At 43.3% G+C, this 22,566-nt stretch overlaps 1 protein-coding gene across 1 annotated transcript in view; it reads left to right on the top strand.

Moving 5' to 3' along the window:
- BAALC (BAALC, MAP3K1 and KLF4 binding) overlaps positions 1 to 22,566 on the top strand; it is a 125,151-nt gene that overhangs the window by 97,343 nt on the left and 5,242 nt on the right. The window contains exons 2-5 of the mRNA XM_021709904.1: positions 7,179 to 7,223; positions 12,272 to 12,438; positions 13,135 to 13,141; positions 22,444 to 22,448. Of these exons, the coding sequence (XP_021565579.1) occupies positions 7,179 to 7,223; positions 12,272 to 12,438; positions 13,135 to 13,141; positions 22,444 to 22,448 (224 nt within the window). The remainder of the gene's footprint in view (positions 1 to 7,178; positions 7,224 to 12,271; positions 12,439 to 13,134; positions 13,142 to 22,443; positions 22,449 to 22,566) is intronic.

Below are 22,566 nucleotides of genomic sequence, written 5' to 3' on the forward strand. Positions count from 1 at the left end.
TCTTGGGTATTATACCTTGAAGTAGAATTTCTGGGTCATGTTAATTCTTTGTCTAGCCTTTTGAGGAACTGTCAAACTGAAAGCAGCTGCACCATTTTGCATTCCAGTATATAAGGGTTCCAAAGTTTCCACATCTTTGCCAACACTTATTTGCTCTTTTTTTTTTTTTTTTTTTAAATCATAGCCATCCTAGTGGGTCTGAAGTGGTATCTCCTTGTGGTTTTTGATATTGTGTCCCTGATAGCTAATGATAACGATGCTGAGTATCTTTTCATGTGTTTACTGTCCATTTGTATATCTTCTTTTTAAAATTTGCATATCTTATTTGGAGAAATGACTATTCAGAACCTTTGCCTGTGTTTTAATTGGGTTATTTATCTTTTTTTACTACTGAGCTGTAAGTGTTCTTTGAGACTAGGAGTTCCTTATCAGATATATAATTTGCAAAAATGTTCTCCCATTCCATGAATTATCTTTTCATTTTTCCCATGATATCCTTTGAAACCCAAAAGTTTTCCACATTGGTGATATCCATTTTGTTTTGTTTTTTGTTTTGAGTTGGGAGTCTTACTCTGTCATACAGCCTGGAGTATAGTGGCATGTTCACAGCTCGCTGCATCCTCAAACTCCTGGGCTCAGGTGATCCTTCTGCCTCAGCGTCCTGAATAGCTGGGACTATAGACATGTGCTACCATGACCAGCTAATTTTTTAATTTTTAATTTTGCAGAGACTGAGTCTCATTATATTGCCCAGGCTGGTCTTAAGTTCCTGGGCTTAAGTGATCCTCTTGCCTTGGCCTCCCAAAGTGTTGGGATTACAGGTGTGAACTGCTGTGCCCAGCCAATGATGTTCATTTTATCTACTTTTTGTTGCTTGTGATTTTTGGAATCATTTCTAAGAAACCATTTCTAATTCAAGATCATGAAGATTTACATCTATGTTTTATTTTAAGTGTTCTATGGTTTTAGCTCTTATATTTTTAGGTCTTTTATCTTTTTGACTTAATTTTTTTTATACGGCATGAGGTAGGGGGTCCACTTCATTCTATCTAATGATCCCAGAACATTTGTTGAAAAACTATTCTTTCCCCATTGAATTGTCTTGGCATTCTTGTCCAAAATCAATTGACCATAAATATGAGGGTTATGCAACATTTTATAGGAATGTTTTTATAACAGCCATGCAAAAGATCACATATTATGCATAGTACATGGTCAACAACTACTTGTCAGATTGAAGAATGACACACACACCTTTCCATTCTAGTTCATTTTGGAAGATGAGACACAGTCTTAGTAAGTGGCTGGGTAATCACAGTTTATTTTATTTATACCTTAGCTTTCACAAAATTATTATCAGCCATGTGTTCAAGACCTGAGAGCCTAAACAGTGTTTGATGAGCCAAAGTTTCATCTGATGCGCTTAGAAGATTCTCCCTAAATAGATTGCTAGAGTCTTATACTTTGGTTTTCTGTCTTTGAGGGGAATGACCTGCACATTATTTTTTATTATTTTGGACAGACTTTCTGAATTCACCTTCACCAAGGAAAGCCAGGTGCTCAAGCTAAGGAGAAATTGTCCCTTGACCTGCTCTCCACAAGGCTTCCAGCTATCATTTTAAATTTCTGTACTCTGCTCTCCTGCTCAGCTCCATTTCCAAAATAGCAAGGAGCTTTGCCAAAAGTTACTGGGGTTGCAGTTTATCAGCATGCTGTGAAAGCAGTTGTTTCCCATCTTTTGGAAGACTCAGTGATTTGGCTTGTCTCCTGGATGAAGTGAAAATTGTGTGAAGAGTGTCAAAAAAGACATACTCTAGGGGTACACAAATACCTCTTAATTTTTCTGATGCAGAATTCACTGTGGAAAAAATATAAACAAGCATTTTGCATGCAACCCTCAATGCTATCATGAGTGTCAGGCAGGCATAAGGATGGATAGCAAGATAGATGATAGATAGATAGATAGATAGATAGATAGATAGATAGATAGATAGATAGATAATAGATGGATGGATGGCTAGATAGATGATAGATGGATGGATAATGGATAGATAGATGATGATGGATGGATGGATGGATGGATGGATGGATGGATGGATGGATGGATGGATGGATGATGGATGGATGGATGGATGGATAGATAGATGGATAGACAGATTGATTTGTATATACCAATATGAATAATATAGATGAACCTCTGCAGTCTTCCAAATCCCTGGGGGTAATGAGGTGGAGGGAACCTGTTAAAATGCATATTCCTGGGTCCCTGCTGAATCAGAAGTTCTAGAGGAATGGATGTAGAGGTCTGCATTTTAACAGACACCCCAGATGAATGTTGTGCACACTAATATTTGAGAATTGCCTCCTTGGGAATTTTTCCTAAAGGAAATACTTGCTAACATCACAGGCTTTTGAAACATACAGAACCTGGGTTAAGTGCCAATTTATTCTGTGAAATAGGGGTAATTCTCACACCTCCTTGGCTTGAAGGGGATGATATGGGATAGATATGCAGATAGAGCCCAAGGTCTAGTACAATGCAGTTTTTACAATATTGTCTCTAATCTGGGAGACTTGACAGTATGATTGTCAGATAAATTTCAGGACACCCAGTTAAACATGAATCTCAGAAAAACATTTTTTTTTAGTATAAGTGTGGCAGCAGCGCTGAGGGCAGTTTCTAGGATCAAGGTGTTGGTGGCAGGATTTGGAAAGTTGTCCCGTGATAGCCTCCATGCCTCAACATCCAGGATACCCAGAAATTATGTGATCTCCTGATTCACTTTAATAAATCCTTTTTTTAGTTGAATCACCTGCCAATTTCTGTTGCTTACAGCTAAGAACCCTGACTGATACAGCATCTGTAACTCTCCACCCAACAACTTGCCATCTGTCTTCTGTTCCCACTGCTTCCCTGAGCTCTTCCTGAAGTCATTAGAGAGGCATAACTGCATGACCTCTCAGCTTTTCTTGGTTCTGTATCCTCTTCTGGTGGAGGAGTGTGTAGAGGACACCCATAACCACCTGCAGGGAGGGAGCTAGTAGAATCAAGATCTGACCTCAGTGTGCCACTACAGGCCCTTCCCCTCCATAGCAAGTGCCTCCCATTGGCCAAACCCAACTAGAAACCAGTGGACAAGGATGCCTGTTGACAGATACATTTGGGTCAGTCTCCAGGACACAGAGCATGGAGAGAAGGGGAGAGTGAGTCTTGAGAGACTAAAGAAATATATCCAGCAAGCAGGGTATATATACTGTCTTGAGTTCGGTCCCCTAGAAACAGAGCCAGTGATGGGAATTTTGCACAGATAACTCTTTGGAGCACTCCTGGGAAGAGACCCATGTAAAGGAGGGAGGGAGAGAAGCAGGATGGGGCAGGAGAAGGAGCTGGACAAAGATGTGGTTTCGGGTTTAGTCTAGTCTCAGCTTGATTCCATGGGTTGCTTTGGAGGAAAGGGGCAGAAATTGCTTAGAGGCAAAGAACTGGGTTATTGTATCCACTGCCCCCCATCAACAGATATTATTAGTTGGTCATTGGTCATGGACTGCTGCTGATATAACTGGCCAGGTCTCCAGATGGGGGAAGCTCTTTACAGCCAAGCTCTTTGGGGAATGAGGGGTAGGAGTAAGCCATTAGCCACCATCAACCACTGCAGCTGGGGGGTGGTGCAGAGTCAGTTTAGGATAGGGTTAGGGTTAGGGTTAGGCTTAGGCTTAGGGTTAGGGTTAAGGGTTAGGGTTAGCGTCAGGGTTAGGGTTGATCTGGGTGGGCATCAATAGCAGCTGCTGGAAGGACATGCCCCTTTTTAACAGGTGTAGAGGATAATAAAATTTTCTTCCCTTAATTTCTAGGTAGGCTAAATCCTGAACAAAAGATAGATTAATAATAGATAGACAAATAGAAACGTATTATCTTGTATATTTTACATATTTCAGGTATATATCTGGGAATGAGTACATACCAAAGTGGTGTCTTAGAATTCCAGTTTATACAGCATCTTCAACTAATAACAGTCCATTTTTAGAGAAGTGACAAGACAGATGAAAAGGAATTTGTGTCTTTGGGTATGTGGCAGATAACGGGAAGGCAGATGTTTAGTTGATAAAGGCTAGTTAGTATAGCTTGTGAATTTAGATTCCTCTGGTGTTCTCTCAGCCTGATAAAGGTCTAAAGTTTTCTTTAGGAGATCAACATTTGTCTTTTCTGGTAGAGGGGGAGGAGCCTTCCCTTCTTTCCTTTAGTCTTCAATGAAGAGTAAATTTATGTCCTGTTTTTAGGCAGATGAGATTCGGGTGGAGAACTTGTTTGTATTTGCTTCAGCTCAAAATGATCCTTCTGCCAAAGTGTCATATTTTAGGATGGCATATTCTGGTCTCCTACACATGCATATTTCTGGATGATGAGGTAAAAATTATTTTTCCTTTGTGATTTTTTGTAATTTAAAAGTGTTCTAAAATTGAATCTATTTTAAGGTACTAGAAAATACGAAGTAAATTAAATCCATTCACCAAAAACACCTGGTTTGTTGCAGGCAGAAGTAGTAGTAAATGGCCCCATATTCCTGACCCCCGTGATGACCTCTTGACCACACTGAGAGATGACCTCTGCTCACTGGCAATGCCAGTCCCCAGGCTGTCCCTGCTTGTCATCAGAGCTTCTTTGCTTCTTTATCAAACTCACTGGGCCAGTGGTTTAGTGCTCAGCTGATTATGTGACTCCTAAATCAAGAATGTAACCAATGTGGCTTGTGGAAGGGACTTGAGGCAGAGACAAAGCAGCTGGGTTGGGCCATCAATAACCAGCACAGTGTGTGTGCCAGAGACAGATAGAACCTTTAGATCTGAGGCCTTGTGTAATCCTTACACTAGCCCCGTGAAGGTGGAATCATTATTCCCATTTAATAGATGAGGCAGTCCTTGGATTGAGGGGTTAACCAGAACTTGTAATTTTTGTCCAACCACCAGTGAAAAGTGAAAGCTCTGGATCAAATGGCTTTAGAGCTTAAGAACCTTGAGGCTTAGCAAGGATGTCTGTCTAGGAAAAGAAGAGGGGCTGACGTGTGCGCCTTGGTCACCACAGCTCTGCCTTGGTCTGTTTCAAATGTTGGCTGGGCTGGCTTCATGGGTGTTGTATTAATCTGTTTTGTGTTGCTGGGTAATTTACTAAGAACAGAAGTTTATGTAGGCTCATGGTTCTGCAGACTGTACAAGAAGCATAGTGCCAGCATCTGCTTCTGGCGAGGCCATGGGAAGCTTACAATCATGGTGGAAGGGGAAGGGAAGCTGGTGTATCACATGGTGAGAGTGGAAGCAGGAGAGAGCTAAGGAAGGTGCCAGGCTTTTAAAAAGTAGCTCCTTTGTGACCCGCCTGGGCAGCAAGACCTCATCTCTACAATAAATAAAAAAATCAGCCGGGCGTGGTAGCACACACCTGTAGTTCCAGCTACTTGGAAGGCTGAGGCGGAAGGATCACCGGAGCCCAGCAGGTCGAGGCTGCGGTGGCCGGGAGCGGCCCCTGCACTCCAATCTGGGCGACAGAGTGAGACTCCACTCAAAAAATAAATAAATAAATAAATAAACAGTAGCTCTTGTAACCAATAGAACAAGAACTCACTCATTACCAAGAGAAACAGCACCAAGCCATTGTTGAGGGAGGGTTCCGCCCCCATGACCCAAGCACCTCCCACCAGACCCCTCTTCCAACACTGGGGATCACATTTCAACATGAGACCTGGAAGGGGCAAATGTTCACACTGTATCAGGTGTGCAGACAGTGCAGCCACACAGGGCCTGCTGGGCTCAGGAGGGGAGGGGCCCTGTGCATAGAACATAATGCTCTGTAGGCACCATCTTGAAATTTTTCATAATTTTATTTTTGAATGTGTGTTTTGTAAGGGAAATAAATGGGCAATGGAGCGCGTGCCAGGTCCTGGAGCTCTGACTCCTGCTCGGCCCCCCTTGCTGTCGCCTTTCTGCCTCCCTGGCATATGTTCTCGCTTCTCACTCTTGACCTGATGCCTTGGGCCTTGCCCCGCCCTGCTGCCCTGCTGCCCTCCTCCAATGGGGGGAGGGAGAAGGGAGCTGTGTTTCTATGTGCTCCAACCCCTCACAGGGACATGGCTGTGGCATAGGGAGGATAGGTCAGGGGTGCAAGTGTCTCAGGCTGGGACAAAGGGGTGAGCATCCCCATCTCGGCTGACAGCACCATGGTGCATTCAGTGGATGGCTCAGGAGGGTCCTCCCACCCACCTCCAACCCTGGTACTGAGTCATGACATCCAGGGAAAATGGCAACGTCTAATGGCACACTGTGGTAAATAGGGAAGGTAGCACTGGGTAGCCTTGAGTTCCACTCAGAAGGCACGAGGGCTGAAAGCAGAGGCCTCTTGCCCCTTCCATCCCATTGGCTCCACCTTTCCCACAGGGCAAGTTATCCAGCAGACAAGGGAACATGCTTACCAGAGCTTAACCCTCTTTTAGAACTGGTTTGTTGTGTTTTTTTCACATCTTCCAGTCCATCACAGACAAATATATGGTCTAATTGTTTGCAGCTAATACACATAGCTTATTCCACCTGTGATTCACCACATAAGTTTAACAGCACCAAACTAGTCTATATCCCGATCTATCTCCTGTGGTTGTTCTGGCAATGTCAAGTTGCTACAGAAATTTCTAAATGCTTGAACTCAGTTTTTGTACATATCCCACAGCAGGTCAGCCACAACCACACCAAGCAGTCTTATTCTAGAATCTTCTGTGGATACCAAGACCCTAGAATCTAGTCTAAATCACACCAAGTCCAAAGCCTGCATCCAAGGCCTTCATGGGCCTCTTCTTCCGACCCATTCTCCATATGTGCACTCCCCTAGGCCCAAACTCTTTGCAGGGGGGAGAAGGGACAGAAATTAAGCACGCACTGTGGGGTCCATATACATGTGATTCAGATCCCTTTTGGTGCAGGATGGAGAGGGCAGGGGATGAGGAGAAGGGAGAGGGACAGGCTGCAGCTGGTAGAGGAAGGGGGCCACAAAGATTTGGGGAAGCCCAGCTGAAGGAATCCATTTCTCTGTGCACCTGGAATCCATCCACAGCACTCCAATGTGCCAAGGCCTTCCAATGAGGAAGCTCTAGGCTGGGCATTTTCCATTTCGACTTGCAATGTTTTGAATTCTGATTTAGATCCCATGGTCACAGTTGAGAGCCCGTTAGCATTTGGTAGAATGGGTGAGTGACACAAGGATAAGTGTCCTGTGGATCAGTGCTTCCTTCTTGTGTAGGACCGCAGCCTCCTCAGCTCTGCTTGTCAACTCCCTCCTGCCCTTACAACACCAGATACCCTGTGCTTCCGATGCCTGCGTCCTGGCAAATAATGTCTCAACACCAGGGAAAGGAATGTGTTTGTTTTCCTTATGTTTGATTAAAAGCAAGCCCAGGCAAACACCCCAAAGGAAAGAGAAACAAATGACTTGACAATTTTTTAAAAACCTACACAATTAGCCAAGAGACATATAAATAATATAATTATCTCTAGTGAACCAAGAAGCATTAGTCCAAGCAATGAGATGCTTTATTTTCTCTCTGAAATTGGCAAAAATGAAAAACAAAAAGGAAAATATTCATTGTTTATGAGTGCTTGGGGGAATACTGCTATTGCATATACAATTGGCAGAAGAGCAATAGAGAAAAATATTTGTAGAGATATTTAATAAATTTGGGAATATGTACATATCTTTTGAAATCTTGGCGACATTGTTTGGTAGTCGTCCTACATTGGTTGCTGATGAAAAGTTGGTGTCAGTCTCATTCTTGATTTTTTTTTTTTCTCTTCTGAAGCTGTTCTTATTATCACTGATGTTCTGAATTTTCACTAAGATCTGTCTAGGCTGGGCTTCTCTTTTTATTTATTTTGCCAAGTGCTTGGTAGGCTATTTCATGTTAAGGTTTCCCATTTTTCTCAGTTCTGAAAAATCCTTATCTATTATTTCTGTGAACATTGCTTTCCCCAGTTTTCTTTTTCTAAAATTCTTACTAAATCAAGGTCTAATTTCTGGATTTCTGTCTTGTGTTTCCTAATACTTTATGCTATCTTTCAAGAGGATTCCTTGGCTTGCCCTTTTGGCTCACTAAATTACTCTTTAGCTGATATTCAGCTTCTCTATCAAGGCTTTTTTCTTTCATTTCAACATTTAAGATTATTATTTCATGTATCTCTGATTGAACCTTTTTGGGTCACTCTTGTCCTTATTGTGTGGTTGTATTATCTTCATTTTTCTGAGCACATCTATTATGCTTACTTGAAATTCTTTTCTTCATAATATATGAACTCCATTTCTTTTGAGGTCTCAATTGTAGAGCTAGTTATCTCTCTTTTATGGTGTTGGCCTTCCTCAAATGTTTGCTCATTCTTATTTTTGTAACTAAAATTTCCTGCTAGAATGTCATCTGCATTTATTCAAGAGGCCCATTTAGCGAGCAGGGATGGAAACCTAACTCTTGGCACTGTTTTCAGAAAACCAGCCTTCTTGGTCTTGGTTTTTTTCTTCCTCTTAGGTGTCTCCAGCCTACGAAAGCACTGTCTGTGTCTCTGAGTCAAGTCTCTCACAGACTCCTCAGTGGAGGAGAAGAATGGCCGGGTTACCTGGCTGCTCCTGGCCTCATTGTGGCAAAACCTCTGTACACTTCTGTCATTCCACCCAGGGTTCCCCTTCGTACTTCCTGGGTCACCTTTTCTCTTTCCAATAAGAAACTTTTCATCCTTCGTGAATTCTTCAGTGTAGTCCTCTTGCTTTTCAGTGAGGCTGTGTATCTAAACTTCCAATCACTTCTTGGTACTTGTTATGGGAGGCCCATGTGCTCAGCCCAACACTTTGAGAGGGAACTATGCAAAAATCTCTGTATAACCTTTGAGCCAGTGATCCCATTTCTAGAAATTTATCCCAAGGAAGTAATTAAAAGTAAAACTTTAAGCACAAGGAGTTTCACTGCAGTAACATTTATTATGAAAAAGTGGAGCTAGGATCGCCTGAGCCCAGAAGATCGAGGCTACGGTGAGCTGTGAGCGTGCCACTGCACTCCAGCCTGAGTGACAGAATGAGACTCAACTCAAAAATAAATAAATATAGCCAGGCTCGGTGGCTCAGCCTGTAATCCCGCGCCTTTGGGAGGCTGAGGTGAGTGGATTGCCTGAGCCCGCGGGTTCGAGACCCGCCTGGGCAGGCGAGACCTCATCTCTACAATAAAAAATAAAAAAAATAAAAAAATTAGCCGGGCGTGGCAGCACGCGCCTGTAATTCCGGCTACTCGGAAGGCTGAGGCGGAAGGATTGCCAGAGCCCAGCAGGTGGAGGCTGCGGTGGCCAGGAGCGGCCGCTGCACTCCAGTCTGGGCGACAGAGTGAGACTCCAACTCAGGAAAAAAAAATAATAAAATAAATAAATAAATAAATAAATGAAAGAAAAAGCGGAAACAAATATTCAATCAGAGGGGATTTGTTAAATAAATGGTGACACAACTGTACAACAACAGACATGTGAAAAATAATATGGCAGAATATTTATTTTATTTCATTATAGAGATGTAGGGTGCAGAGGATTTACTGCATAAGTAGGCTGCATGCAGGTGAAGTTTGGGCTTTTAATTAGCTCTCACTCCCCCGGTAGTGAACCAGGTACCCTTTGTGTTGTAATGTGCTTCCCACCCTCCTTTCTCCCTCCCTCCCCAAGCGGTGGCCAGCGACTGCCAATCCCTACCTTGTGTTAATATGACTAATGCTCAGGGCCCACTTATGAGTGAGGACATGTAGTATTCAGCTCTTTGTCTCTGTGATAGATCACTTAGTATGATGGTCTCCAACGCCATCCAATTTGTTGCAAATGCCATGATTTTGTTCTTCTTTATGGTTGTATAATACACCATTATGTATATGTACCACATTTTTCTTATCCAGTCTACTTTCTGTGGGCAGTAGGATTGGTTCCATGGTTTTGCTATTGTGAATAGTGTGGCAGTAAACATGCATGTGTAGTTGTCTTTTTTGTAGAGTGAATTATATTCCTCTGGGGATATTCCCAGGAGAGGGATTGCTGTATCGTATGGAAGGTCAATTTTTAGTTCTTTTAGGAATCGCCACACAGCTTTCCATAGAGGTTGGACTAGTTTGCACTCTCACCAACAGTGTAAAAGCGTTCCCTTTTCTCTGCACCTGTACCAGCATCTGTTGTTTTTTGATTTATTAATGATAGCCATCCTTACCGGAGTTAGGTGGTATCTCACTGTAGTTTCAATTTGCATTTCTCTGATGATTAGTGAGGCTGAACATTTTTTCCTGTATGTGTTAGCTGCTTGTATGTTGTCTTTTGAGAAGCACCTGTTCATGTCCTTTGCCCACTTTTTAATAGGGTTGTTTGCTTTTTTCCTTTCACTTTGTTTGAGTTCCTTGTAGATTCTAGATGTTAGGCCTTTGTCTGGTGCATACTTTGCAAATATTTTTTCCTATTCTATGGGTTGTCTCTTTACTCTCTTGATGGTTTTGTTTGCTGTGGAAAAGCTTTTCAATTTGATGAGGTCTCACTTATCTATCTTAGCTTTTATGAAATTGGCTTTGGGGGCCTTGATCAAAAATTCATTGCTTACTCCGATGTGCATAAGGGTGTTTCCTACATTTTCTTCTAGGATTCTTATAGTTTGAAGTTTTACATTTAGGTCTTTGATTCATTTAGAGTTGATTTTTGTAGATGCTGATAGGTAGGGGTCCAGTTTCATCCTTTTGCATGTGGTTAGCCAGTTTTCCTGGCACCATTTGCTAAATATGGCCTCCTTTCCCCAGTAATTGTTATTGGTGGCTTTGTCAAAGATGAGTTGGTTGAGAGACGATGTTTTTGTTTCTGAAATCTCTGTCCCAATCCATGGGTCTGTGTTCCTATTCTTGTACCAATACCAGGCTGTTTAAAGTATGGAAGTGTGATACCTTCACTTTGTTCCTTTCGCTGAGAACTGTTTTTGCTATTTATGCTCTTTTTTGTTTCCATATGAATTTCTGCATTGTCTTTTTCAGGTCTGAGAAAAAACGATTTTGGTAATTTGATGGGTATTACATTGAATCTGTAGATTGCCTTGGGTAGGATGGACATCTTGACGATATTGATTCTTCTAATCCATGAGCGTAGACTATTTTTCAGTTTGTGCCATCCTTGATTTCTTTGAGCAGTGTTTTGTAGTTCTCGTTGTAAACGTCTTTCAGTTCACTGGTTAGGTGGATGCCGAGGTATTTCTTTGTGTGTGTGGGGGGGGTATTGTGAATGGCTTATGCTTTTTTTTGGTTTTCTGCCTGCTTCTTCCTGGTATATAGAAATGCAACTGTCTTTTGCACATTGATTTTATACCCTGAGACTTTACCAAAAACATTTATCAGTGCGAGTAGGCTTTTGGCAGACTCCCTTGGGTTTTCAAGGTGTAGAATCATATCATCCTCAAAGAGGGTAGCTTAACTTCCTCTTTTCTTATTTGGATAACCCCCAATTTCCTTCTCTTGTCTGATAGCTGTGGCTAGGACTTCTAGAACTATGTTGAACAGGAGGGATGAGAGTGGACATTCTTGTCTTGTTCCTGTTCTTAAGGAGAATGCTTCCAGTTTCTACCCATTGAGCAAAATGTTGGCTGTGGGTTTATCATAGATGGGTCTTACTGTTCTGAGGAATGTTCCTTATTAATTTATTAATTAATTTATTTATTGAGTTGGAGTCTCACTCTGTTCCCCAGGTTGGAGTTCAGTGGTATGCTCACGGCCACCGCAGCCTCGGCCTACTGGGCTCAGGCTATCCTTCTGCCTCAGCCTTTCAAGTAGCTGGAACTACAGGCACACGCCACCACTCCAGGCTAATTTTTTCATTTACTGTAGAGACGAGGCCTCACCAAATTGTCCAGGCTGGTCTCGAAACCCTGAGCTTGGGCAATCCTCTTGCCTCTGCCACGCGAAGTGCTAGGATTACAGGTGTGAGCCTCCGCACCTGGCAAGGAATGCGCCTTCTATTATCGCATGGAAAAATATCATCAAGGTATCATTAAGTGGAAATTTCAGGTTACAGAAATATTCTAAAATCCCATTTTTTAAAATGGGCACATGTTCTTATAGAAAAGGGTAGCTCTGCACAGTGGGATTTCTAGTGGCTTTTATTTTTTCTTTTTGACTACCTTTTTCTCTACTATCTTGCGATTGTTTATAGCAACTGCCATGTGCAAGCCTCTGATGACATCCTCTGCTCACCCCTCCCCCAGGTGTGCTGGAAGAGGGACTGTCCTCCAATGGTGTGCCCCGATCTACAGCCCCTGGTGGAATATCCAACCCAGAGAAGAAGATGAACTGTGGAACCCAGTGCCCAAATCCTCAGAGCCTCAGCTCAGGTCCTCTGACCCAGAAACAGAATGGCCTTCGGACCATGGAGGTAGGATCACAGCCACAGAATTGTTGGGGAGAAGAGGGGGCTGGAGAATAGAGGTGGGTCTTGCTTCAGGGCAGAGCCACTTAGAGGCTGTGTCCCAGGCAGGAGCAGGGATGACGCACCTTGGCAATGGAAATTCTCTACCTTACCCATGTAAAAGTTGCTGCCAACACCACCCTGAAACCTCGCCTTGAGGATTGCTGTTTTTTGTTGAATCAGCAGAAACAGGCCCTTGGTGTTTGCACGTGTGTGTTTGCTTAAGTACAGCTTTGTTAGGGGATTGTCTTTCCTGTGCTGTCACTGTCTTGACAGTGAGGCCGGCGCTGGTTAGAGGAACCAGTCTTGGGCCAGGCAGCTGGTCAATCTCAGGTGCTGGTTGGGTGGGGAATGGGCAGAGGAAGGAGAGAGGAGATCGGTGTGGTAGGAAACAAACCTGGCATTTTGCCTCAGACCTTCCAACCAGGAGGGCATTGAAAGGGTTCCAAGGTAGCTCTTGTACCACAATGTGGTGACAGAATCATCCCTAGACTGTTGCTGTTGGAGAAGAGGCAGGGCGGTGGTGTCCCCAGACCTGGCTGGCATCCTTTCTGATCCTTCCTCTTCTCCTAGAGCTATTTTGGGGAGGGTGCCTCCTGCTGCCCTTGGCTTCTCTCATGGGTGCAGGAGGGCATAGCCCAGTATGAATGTCTTCAGTAGGAGGCTCAAAGTTCTGCCGCCTTCTTCCTCCTTTGCAGTTTCTCCCTCCAACTTCCTGATCACCCTGCCCTGCCCTCTTCAAAGTCCACAGCTTACCCAGTGCTCCAAACCCATTTTCCTTCATCTGCTCTGTCAACATTTACTGTTCCTGTCCCTCAGGCTAATGCCACTTGTTTCCTGAGGATACAACTTGTCACCTAATGATGGGATTTTTGCTCACAGTGCTGAGTTGCCTCTCCAAGCTTTGGTCAGAAAACCTGCTGCACATGCATCTCTAAAACTCATTAACTAAGAGCATTGCAGAAATCATTTAATTTCTCAGAATCTCAAGTCCCTCTTCCAAACAATGAAAATAATGCCAGAATGCCTGAGCAGAGGGGCCAGCTTTTGTACACTGAGATGTACATAAGAATAGCAGTAAGGATTAACAGGGGATGGTTAGGCACACAGCACCACAGCGGACTTCAATGAATGGCTAATGGGGGCCCTGCAGACACTGGAGATGCCAAGGGCTGAGGGGTGGGCTGTTGGTAATCGTGACCTTCCTGGCATCCTGTGTTGTCTACATTAGCTGGCATAAACCGGCCTTCTAGAGACCTAAGCTTCAACTTCACTGCTCTCTCCCAGAGTAGTCTAGGCCCCACAGAACTGTATTCAGAAGGTTGGTGACTGCCTCAGTGCAGATCCAGTCATTTGTCCTCTAGTCTCCTCCTCACACTGTGCCCCCACCCTCTGAGCCAGGATAGGCCCTGGCAGGGAGGAGGCAGCTTTTTCCCTGGTGGAACTTTGAGATCTTATGCCTCACCTTTCTAATAGCCACATAATCTGCACACTCATTTCTCCCACCTCATTTCCTGCCCCCATCACCCACCTATTACTTTAAAATTGTGTTTTACAGTTCACAAAGTGCTTTCAGGGCTTCTGGCCCATTAAGTCCTCCCAAGGGTATTGTGAGGTAAGCATCATCCTTGTTTTATAGACAAGGAAACTGAGGTTCATTTGTGTGACATGAATGAAGCCAGGGAAGTGTTGAAGATGGCTATCAGTAACTTTAAACTGAAAAATGTGGCTATTAGAAAGGTGAGGCATAAGATCTCAAAGTGCCTTTTTTAGAGGAATAATGTATTAGTCAGCTACTGCCTCCATAATGATACATAACAAAGCACATCAACATTTGGTGGTTTGAGACAACTCCCCCCGCCTCCCCCACCATGGCCAACTGTAGCTTAAATAGGCTGAGTCTGACTTTAGAGTCCAGGCTCCAGGACTGGCTCGGTTTGTGCACCACATATTATTCTGGGGATCAGACCAAGAAAGCAGCAGCTATCTGAGGCATGTTCTTCTCTTGACTATGGCACACACTCAAGAGGCAAAGCCAGACTACTTACACATTTCTTCACATTTCTTTCCTTCTTCTTCTTCTTCTTCTTCTTCTTCACCCAGGCTGAAGTACAGTGGCACAATCACGGTTTACTGCAGTCTCAACCCCCTAGGCTCAAGTCATCCCCTTGCCTCAGCCTCCCAAGTAGTAGGGACTCCAGGCATACACATGACACTTGGTAATTTTTTATTTTTATTTTGGTAGAGACGGGGTCTTGCTATGTTGCCCAGGCTGGTCTTGAACTGCTGGTCTCAAGTAATCCTTGGCCTGGTTTTTGTTTTGTTTTGTTTTTACCTTTTTTTGTAAAGATGAGGTTTTGCTGTGCTGCCTAAGCTGGTCTTGAACTCTTGGGCTCAAGCAGTCTTCCCTCCTCAGCCTTCCAAAGTGAGCCACTGCACCCAGCCACTTGAAGACATTTATTGTGTCTGCCCACATCATATCCACTGCTTCCTACTGGCCAAAGCAAGTCAAATGGACAACCTAACATTTAGCAGGGAGGCATACTCTGTCCAAAGGGGAGAGAGCACAAAGAATTAAAAGCACTAATGTAGTCTACCATATGAAACATACATAAAGATGCACAAGTTCAATGAATTTTTATAAGGTGATGCTCATGGAACCATCGTGCAGATGAAGACATAAAACATTGGCACTAGCCCAGAAATGCCCCGTGTGCTCCTTTCTGGCCATCAGCCATCCCTCATAACATAAGCACTTTTCTGCTTTCTAGTGTGATAGATTAGTTTGGTTTATTTTTGAGATTTTTATAAATGAAATCATATAGTGCATGCTTTTTTTTTGCATCTGGCTTCTTTTACTCAACATTATCCTTGTGAAAATCATCTGTTTTGTGGTGAATTGCAACAATTTTCTCATTTTCATTGTAATGTATATTTTATTATATGAATTCACCACATTTTTAGCCACTTTACTTGATGGGCATTTGGGTGGTTTCCTGTTTGGGGCTATTGTCAACAGTATAGCTCTTAACATTCCCATGCATGCTTTTTGGTGGACAGCCACTTCTTTGGGGCATATACCTAGTAGTGGAATTGCTGGATCTTAGGAGAGCAAATATTGACTTTAATAGATACTGACAAATAGTCTTCCAAAGTGCTTATACTGCTTTACACTCTAACCTGCAGTAGATAAGTTCCACTTATGGAATATCAGAATTTAAAATCAGTAAACTGTGCTTAGTCTGTCTTCTTTATGCTTGTGATAGCAACTATTTATTCATGTGTGTTCTAGGTACAACAGAGGGTGCTAAATACTTTGTTATATTATCTCACCTAATCCTTACAGTAAATCTAAAATGTTGACATTGTTGTCTCCAGTTTACAGATGAGAATTGAGACTCAGAGAGAGCTTAGGAAAGCACTCTTTGACACACACACACACACACACACACACGCGCGCGCGCGCGCGCGCGCGCTTTCTGGGAGCTTATATGACAGTTAAAATGGGGCCAGGCAGAGCCAGCCCCCACTGACGGCAGCAGAAACTGTGTCACAGGGGAGTGATGACCACACATACCTGACCAACACACATTGATACACACCCACGCCACTTTTGTTTTCTCAATGCAGTGATCATGGCTGTGTTGTGACTATTTCCAAAATAAGACCAGGGAGCAGATAAGTTCAAGTTTTAAGTGTTTAGACAACTGCTAAAGTTTACCAGTTGCTTTCACATCCTGAGACCTCATCAGCCACCAGCCACCCTGAGTCCCTCAAAGCCCTGGGCAAAGTGTTTCTATCTAAGGCGTTGGTTTACAAGGAGAGTTGACCTCTGATTGACACTTCTGTCAGTAGAGTCATTCCACACCAGCACTCAGATTGGCTCTCAACTGCCTAGAATCTGCCCAGAGAAAATCATTTTCTTCCTATTCCCTCCTGGGCCTTGGATACCCTGCCTTTTGCTGGTGTGCCTCACAGACTCTGGACCAAAGCCTTGTGCATTTTTAGTATCAGGCTCAGTTAGTGGCTACCTGTCTCTTCTGGTTGTCCTCTGTACCCCTAAGATGACCAACTAGCATTTCAGAACATTCCCCTGATGCATCAGCAGGGCGCCTGGCAGATAGCTCTTTGGTGTTTTTTGAAAGCTTTTCTTCTCCTGGAGATCCATTTCCTGAAGCACGCATCCTCACCCACACGCCTGCTGCCGTCTGCCCACTCAGATTAACAAAACAGATTTGTATGTGAAAGGCAATCCTTGCTAGGCCTGGAAAACAACCTCATGGGTTCCTAGAACTGCTTTAAGATTTATTCATCAAGCACTCATTGAGTGCCAGCTAGTGCCAGGCGCTGCACTAATGCCAAGGATCCAGGAGTGGAAAAGACAGACATGACTTTTGCTCTGAAGCAGCTACCCATTTTTATGGGGGTGAGGGAGGGGAGTCAGATAATATGGAATAATTAAACAAGTATGTATAGTGTCGGGACGGTAATAGAAGGAAATAGAAGGGGGTAGCAACTACCGTATGCACCTTGATGCCACCCCACAGTTCAAACTGCTTTCTGAAAGACAGAGGGGACAACTAATGTTGCCAATGACTGTGAGCAACATTATCTTGTTTCCTGGGATTTTTTAAAATCAGGATCTCTCATTTTGTCGCCCAGGCGGGAGTGCAGTGGCATGATCACCGCTACCACAGCCTCGACCTCCTGGGCTCAGGCGATCCTTCTACCTCAGTCTCCCAAGTGGCTGGGATTACAGGTGCGTGCCACTACACTCAGCTAATTTTTTTTATTTATTGTAGAGATGAGGTCTTACTATGTTGCTCAGACTGGTCTTGAACTCCTGGGTTCAGGCAGTCCTTTCACCTTGGCCCCCCTAAGTGCTAAGGATTACAGGCATGAACCACTGTGCCCAGCCTAGCATCTTGTGTTCTGAGCCCTTCTCCACTTCATGTCCCATGAAACAACCCCTATCTTCCTTGTGTCGATTCCCTCTGGCCCCTGCCTTATGCCTGGTGCTAATAGATGGTAACTGTCAAAAAGATTGTAGCAAAAACGATTTTTTACAAATTGTAACTCACTCTCTTGGTGGAGAGCTCTTTCTCTATTGCTCCCTGATTTCCGCAGTCATCTGGGGCCTTTTTGACTTAGTGGAGTCTAATAAATCATCGACTTGGTCTTCTTCCTCCGGCTCCCTTTCCTCCAGCTCCCTGTCTGAGTTCAGTGAACAGCATTAGAGGCAGCCCTAGGTTGCTGTTCATCTATTAATTCATTGTTTGGAAACTCTGGGCTGCCTCTAAACATTTACTCTCTAACCTGAATGTGCCATTTCCTTGGGCTTAGGACTCTTGTTTTTCCCACTCCCAAATCACCTCCTCAAGTATCCAGCTCAGTAGAAATGTATATGTGGATGTAGCTCTAAGCAGACAAAGCTCTGAGTATGTGGCTGGCCTCCCAAGGGGCCTTCGTGTCTTCAGAGGCAGCGTATTCTCAGTTGCTTGATTATTCTTGGCAAAGTGGCCTGACTGTGCTAGAGGAATGAGCCAATGGACTGACTCTGCTAAGCAGCGTCCTCCCTCAGCTTCTCCCCCTGCCCCCTACCTCCCCCCCATGTCTGCCGTCAATCATTGTCAAGGCCTAGCCCAGTCTAGAAAAGACGGGTGAAGCCCCACAGAGATGGAAGACCTGATCAAGGGAGCAGGGTGGGACGGGTCCAGAATTTCTCCTAAACAACAGTAGTATGAGACATATCAGGGAAGAGTTTGGAAAGTAAATATGAGACTCTCCTAGAAAAACAAAAACAAGACATTAAAAAGAAGGAGGAAAACAAAAGAAACCACTGGGGAAAAACAAAGAAGGAGAAGCTGTTAGAGGGCACTTTGGTATACTCACCAGCACAATCTGGGGAAAGGAAGGGATTCAGCAGTCGAGGGATATTGCCTAGTTATTGCAGAGATTTCCAAGAGTCACCATGAAATCTAAGGTCTGCGGTAAACCCAGTCCAGTGAAAAGGCTCTCAGGGTGGAGACCTCGCTTTTTCTTTATATTCTTCCCTTGACCCTGAACCCTGAGCCTGCTTCAGAGTTCTGCATCTAATAGGTGCTCAATAAGTGCACGTTGATTGAATGAGACCGCCTCGTGATTCACTCAGATAACAGGTTCTATGAGCAGGATGCTGACTTAAGGTTTGTTAGTCACTCGTGAACCAAGAATTAACACGATACCAGACTCAGGACTACAGGAAAGCAAAGCAAAGCCAAGTGTGATTGCAAGCAAGCAAGTACACCCTAAGGGTCAGGAGGAGCGAGCTGCTCAGGAGAGTGAGCCAGGCCTGCTTATTCTTCTGGATTGGTCTTCTATAGCTCACTTTTTGAAAAGTCTTCACAATTTCTTTTGTCCTGACAGTTCTTGGTCTTGGTGTGTTAGTTACCTCTCGGCTTGGTTAATGATTAGAGTAAAACTGAACTTCAAAATCACAAAGTGGGGGGAATCACACTTGGAAAAAAATGTGCACTTTTCAGTCTAAGTGGCCTTTACATTCAGCTTGACTAATCATTGTAAAATAAAGCTAGTTTTTATTTTTGTTTTTTTAAACAGAGCTTATTAGTGAGAAGAGAGGGGGAAAGGAAGATTCATGGCAGAAAGACCTGCCATGGGCAAAATTCTCAAAAAGGAAAACTATGCCCCGTTTTTATTTTTCTAATAGAAGCTGTTTCTCTATCATAAACATGCAGTCCTAGGTTGCAGCCTACAATAGTTTGGTTGTTACAGCCTGGTGAAAGGGAACAATTAACTGAAATGTCAGTGGGCTTCCTGTACCTCACCCTTCCCTTTGTCTCTTGCTCTTGTCTGTTCTAACTTCCTAACGGTTCTGTAGGTTCTGACCCCACCCATCCCAGCTTTGCACCACTGACATTGTCATATGATGACTGTGGGAGCCCAGATGCTTTTCTAGAGCAGGTTTTGTTGCCTTTCTAATGTCTGACCTTCTATTTGAGGTTCAAGTTAAAAAATAACATCTCCTTTTGCACTTGATAAAATCCCCAAGGCTGAGTTAGTCCAATTAAGGACTGGGCATGGTGCTGTGGTCTACACAGGATATGCTCCAGACTCAGGGATTCTTGAGAGTTTTGCCTGTAGCATGGTCTGATCCCTGCCCTGCCATCTCCCAGGGCAGCCTGGGCCCTATAGGACTATGTTCAGAAGCTGGCAGCTGGCCTGCAGTGGAGTTACTAAGATCAAACGCCCCCCTCACCGACCTCCCATTACTGCTATACACGTTTAGCAAATAAATTTATGAGATTTGGGAACTAGAGGTTTGTTATTGTGTCACCCTTTCATGGGACCTGACTGAAGTCAGACGTCTTGAGTTGCAGCTGACAAAGCTCTGGTCTTTAATCTTTTGGGAAGGAAAGGAGGAAATAACATTTCGGCGTGCCTACTAGGTGTCAGACACACTATATATGACATCATCTTTAACCCTCACAACTCTAAAAGGTAAGCAGTATCATCCCTCACCTGGGAAAACAGAGACTCAAAACTAGATATTTGGCCAACACAGCCCAGGGAGTCATGATATGGCTGTGTTGGAATTCAAACCCGGGCCTGTCTCCTCCACATCCTACATTCTTCCTTCCCATTACCTGAAACATAATAGTAAATAATTTAGAGTGAGCTTCAGCAGAGTTATGGGAGGCTGGATGTGGAACCTGGGCCACCATCTTTGGTTTGACTCACCACCTGTATTGACATTGGCCTTGGGACAAATTGCATGAGCCTGAGTGATTTCAGCTGCTTCTTTGGGAAAGCAAATGTGGTAACATTCCCACCCGTCTCTCAAGGATGGTACAAGGAACAATCCATCATGAACATAATTTAAATCCTGCAGAAAAGTTCTAGGGCATTTTAGGCAGGGCAGTGCAAACAGCTTCTGTTCCCAGGGATTTTTCTTCTCCTTTCTTTCTTTCTGAAGATTTATCATTGTCAGATTATTTATTGGGTGTCTATTTTGCAATAGACACTAAATCAGAGTCTGGAAATACTGCAGAGAACAAAATAGACTGGGTCTCTGCCATCTCAAAGTTTATCTTCCAATGAGAAAGTTAAAAAAAAAATCAGCAAACAAATAAGTGTATCATTTAAACTGTGGTTAAAGACCAGGAAGGAAGTAAAGAGTGTAAGGAGAGAGAATAGCAGGGCCCTATGTTTATATCTGCTTTGAAAGTCTCTGCAACATTCCATTAGAAATTATTAGCCATGATTACCTCTGGGAAAGGCCTTAGGAGCCAGAAGGTAGAAATGTGTTACTTTTCACTGTGCCCCTTTCTACTCTTTGAATTTCTTTTTACCATAATTACGCATTGCCTTTATAATTTAAAAATACTGACACAGAAAAATTGGTGTCTCATAAATCATAATCTCATAAACTTTTCTTTTCTTTGTTGTCTGAGAGCTGTGAAAAGGTTCATATACGCCCATGTTAGGTACAGATATAATTGTGGAGTTCAGGCAAAGCTGAGAACATCTCAATTTCCGTTTTGGGGGAAAGTGAGAAAAGGCTGAGTGAGTGGAGCTGCAGCCTTGAATCCAGGTCTCCAGCAGCTGTCAGGCTGTCCCCGCCTCCACCGGGAACAGGCTGATCATTGACTTGTGAACCTCAAGAGAAACATCCATCTGGGTCAGAGACTGCCAAGAAGTTATCACAGTCAATCTGGTTCCCCTTGGGAAATGGCAGCCAATAAATTACTTTTAATTAAAGAGACAGTACCAAGAGGACTAAAATCTATGATTCACAGGGTACTAAACCTGCAGAAATTAAAATGAGGCAAGGAAATAATAGGAAAGCTGTAAAACTCAGTGAGAGGCGAGAGGTGGCCCATTAACAAGAGTCAACAGTGATAAAACTCACAAAATGCAAATATTAGAAGTGGAGGCAGGAGTGAATTAGCAGACAGCTGCATAAGGAAAAGGTGCCAGAAAGGCTATTCTCCTCCATTTAACTAGGAATCAGGAGATTTTTTTTTAAAGCCAATAATTGCAGTAGGGACACATTTTCTTTTTCTGTCATTCAAAGAGGGGGGTGGGTGGGATATTAAACAATAAGGTTTAGCTGGCCGAAAACCACACCAAAGGAAAAACCACGTCTATGTTGTGAGGGATACATGGTGTAATTGTTTACTGAATTTATAAAGCTCTTTTCTCAGTGGAAGGCAAAGCAACTCACTTCTCAGTATGCCTAGAGAAAACATTTAGCATTGTAGTTCTCTTTCTCCTTTCCTTTCTCCCTCTCATTTGGGCTTGGAGTCTAACGTTTCCCAGTTGTAACTAGACTGTGGTGACTACCAACCTCCCAAATATACTCACAGCTATTAAAGGGGTGGGAATCCTTTTCTTGATGTCTCAGATTCGAAATCTTTTTTATAAAAATGTTTCCAAGAAAAGACATTGTTACCAGGCAAATGGGGGCCAAAGGAGGGCCCAAACTTTACCTGTATGATGACCACTTACTTGTATACCTAATCCTGTACCCCATATCTTTAAAGTAAAAAGAACATTAAACACCAAATAAAAAGACAGAAAAAAGCACACACACACACACAAAATTTTCTAAATGCTTACTGTCCTAAATGTAATGCACTGTAATTATCTAAGGTAGATTTGTTTATACCTTGGAATCTTCTGAGACCACCATGGGCATTCCGAACTGTAGTTTGTCTTTTTATCCAAAAGCATATCTTTTAGTTATTATTGTTGTTGCTATTTAAAAGTAGTAGTAGCAATAGTTGTTGTTTCCGTAGAATAAGGTTTTATATTTTAATTTGCTATATTTGACTGACATCATCTTTTTGCAAATAAAATTAATGTTAATAGCTATAATTGGGGTGACTAACTGTCCTGGTTTGCTGGGGCCTGAGGAAGTTTCTGGGATGTGAAACTTTTAGTTTTAAGACACGTCAGTCCTGGATAAAACAGGAGAAGTTTGTTACTTTATCAATGCTACATGACATACTTGTTTCTCTCAAAAAACCTAAAAAGCAGCTGGGCTCGGTGGCTCAGCCTATAATCCCGCACTTTGGGAGGCTGAGGTGAGTGGAT

Source organism: Carlito syrichta, unplaced genomic scaffold (assembly GCF_000164805.1).
Source record: "Carlito syrichta isolate Samal-C Ts95f unplaced genomic scaffold, Tarsius_syrichta-2.0.1 Scaffold287640, whole genome shotgun sequence".
Classification (NCBI taxonomy): Eukaryota; Metazoa; Chordata; class Mammalia; order Primates; family Tarsiidae; genus Carlito; species Carlito syrichta.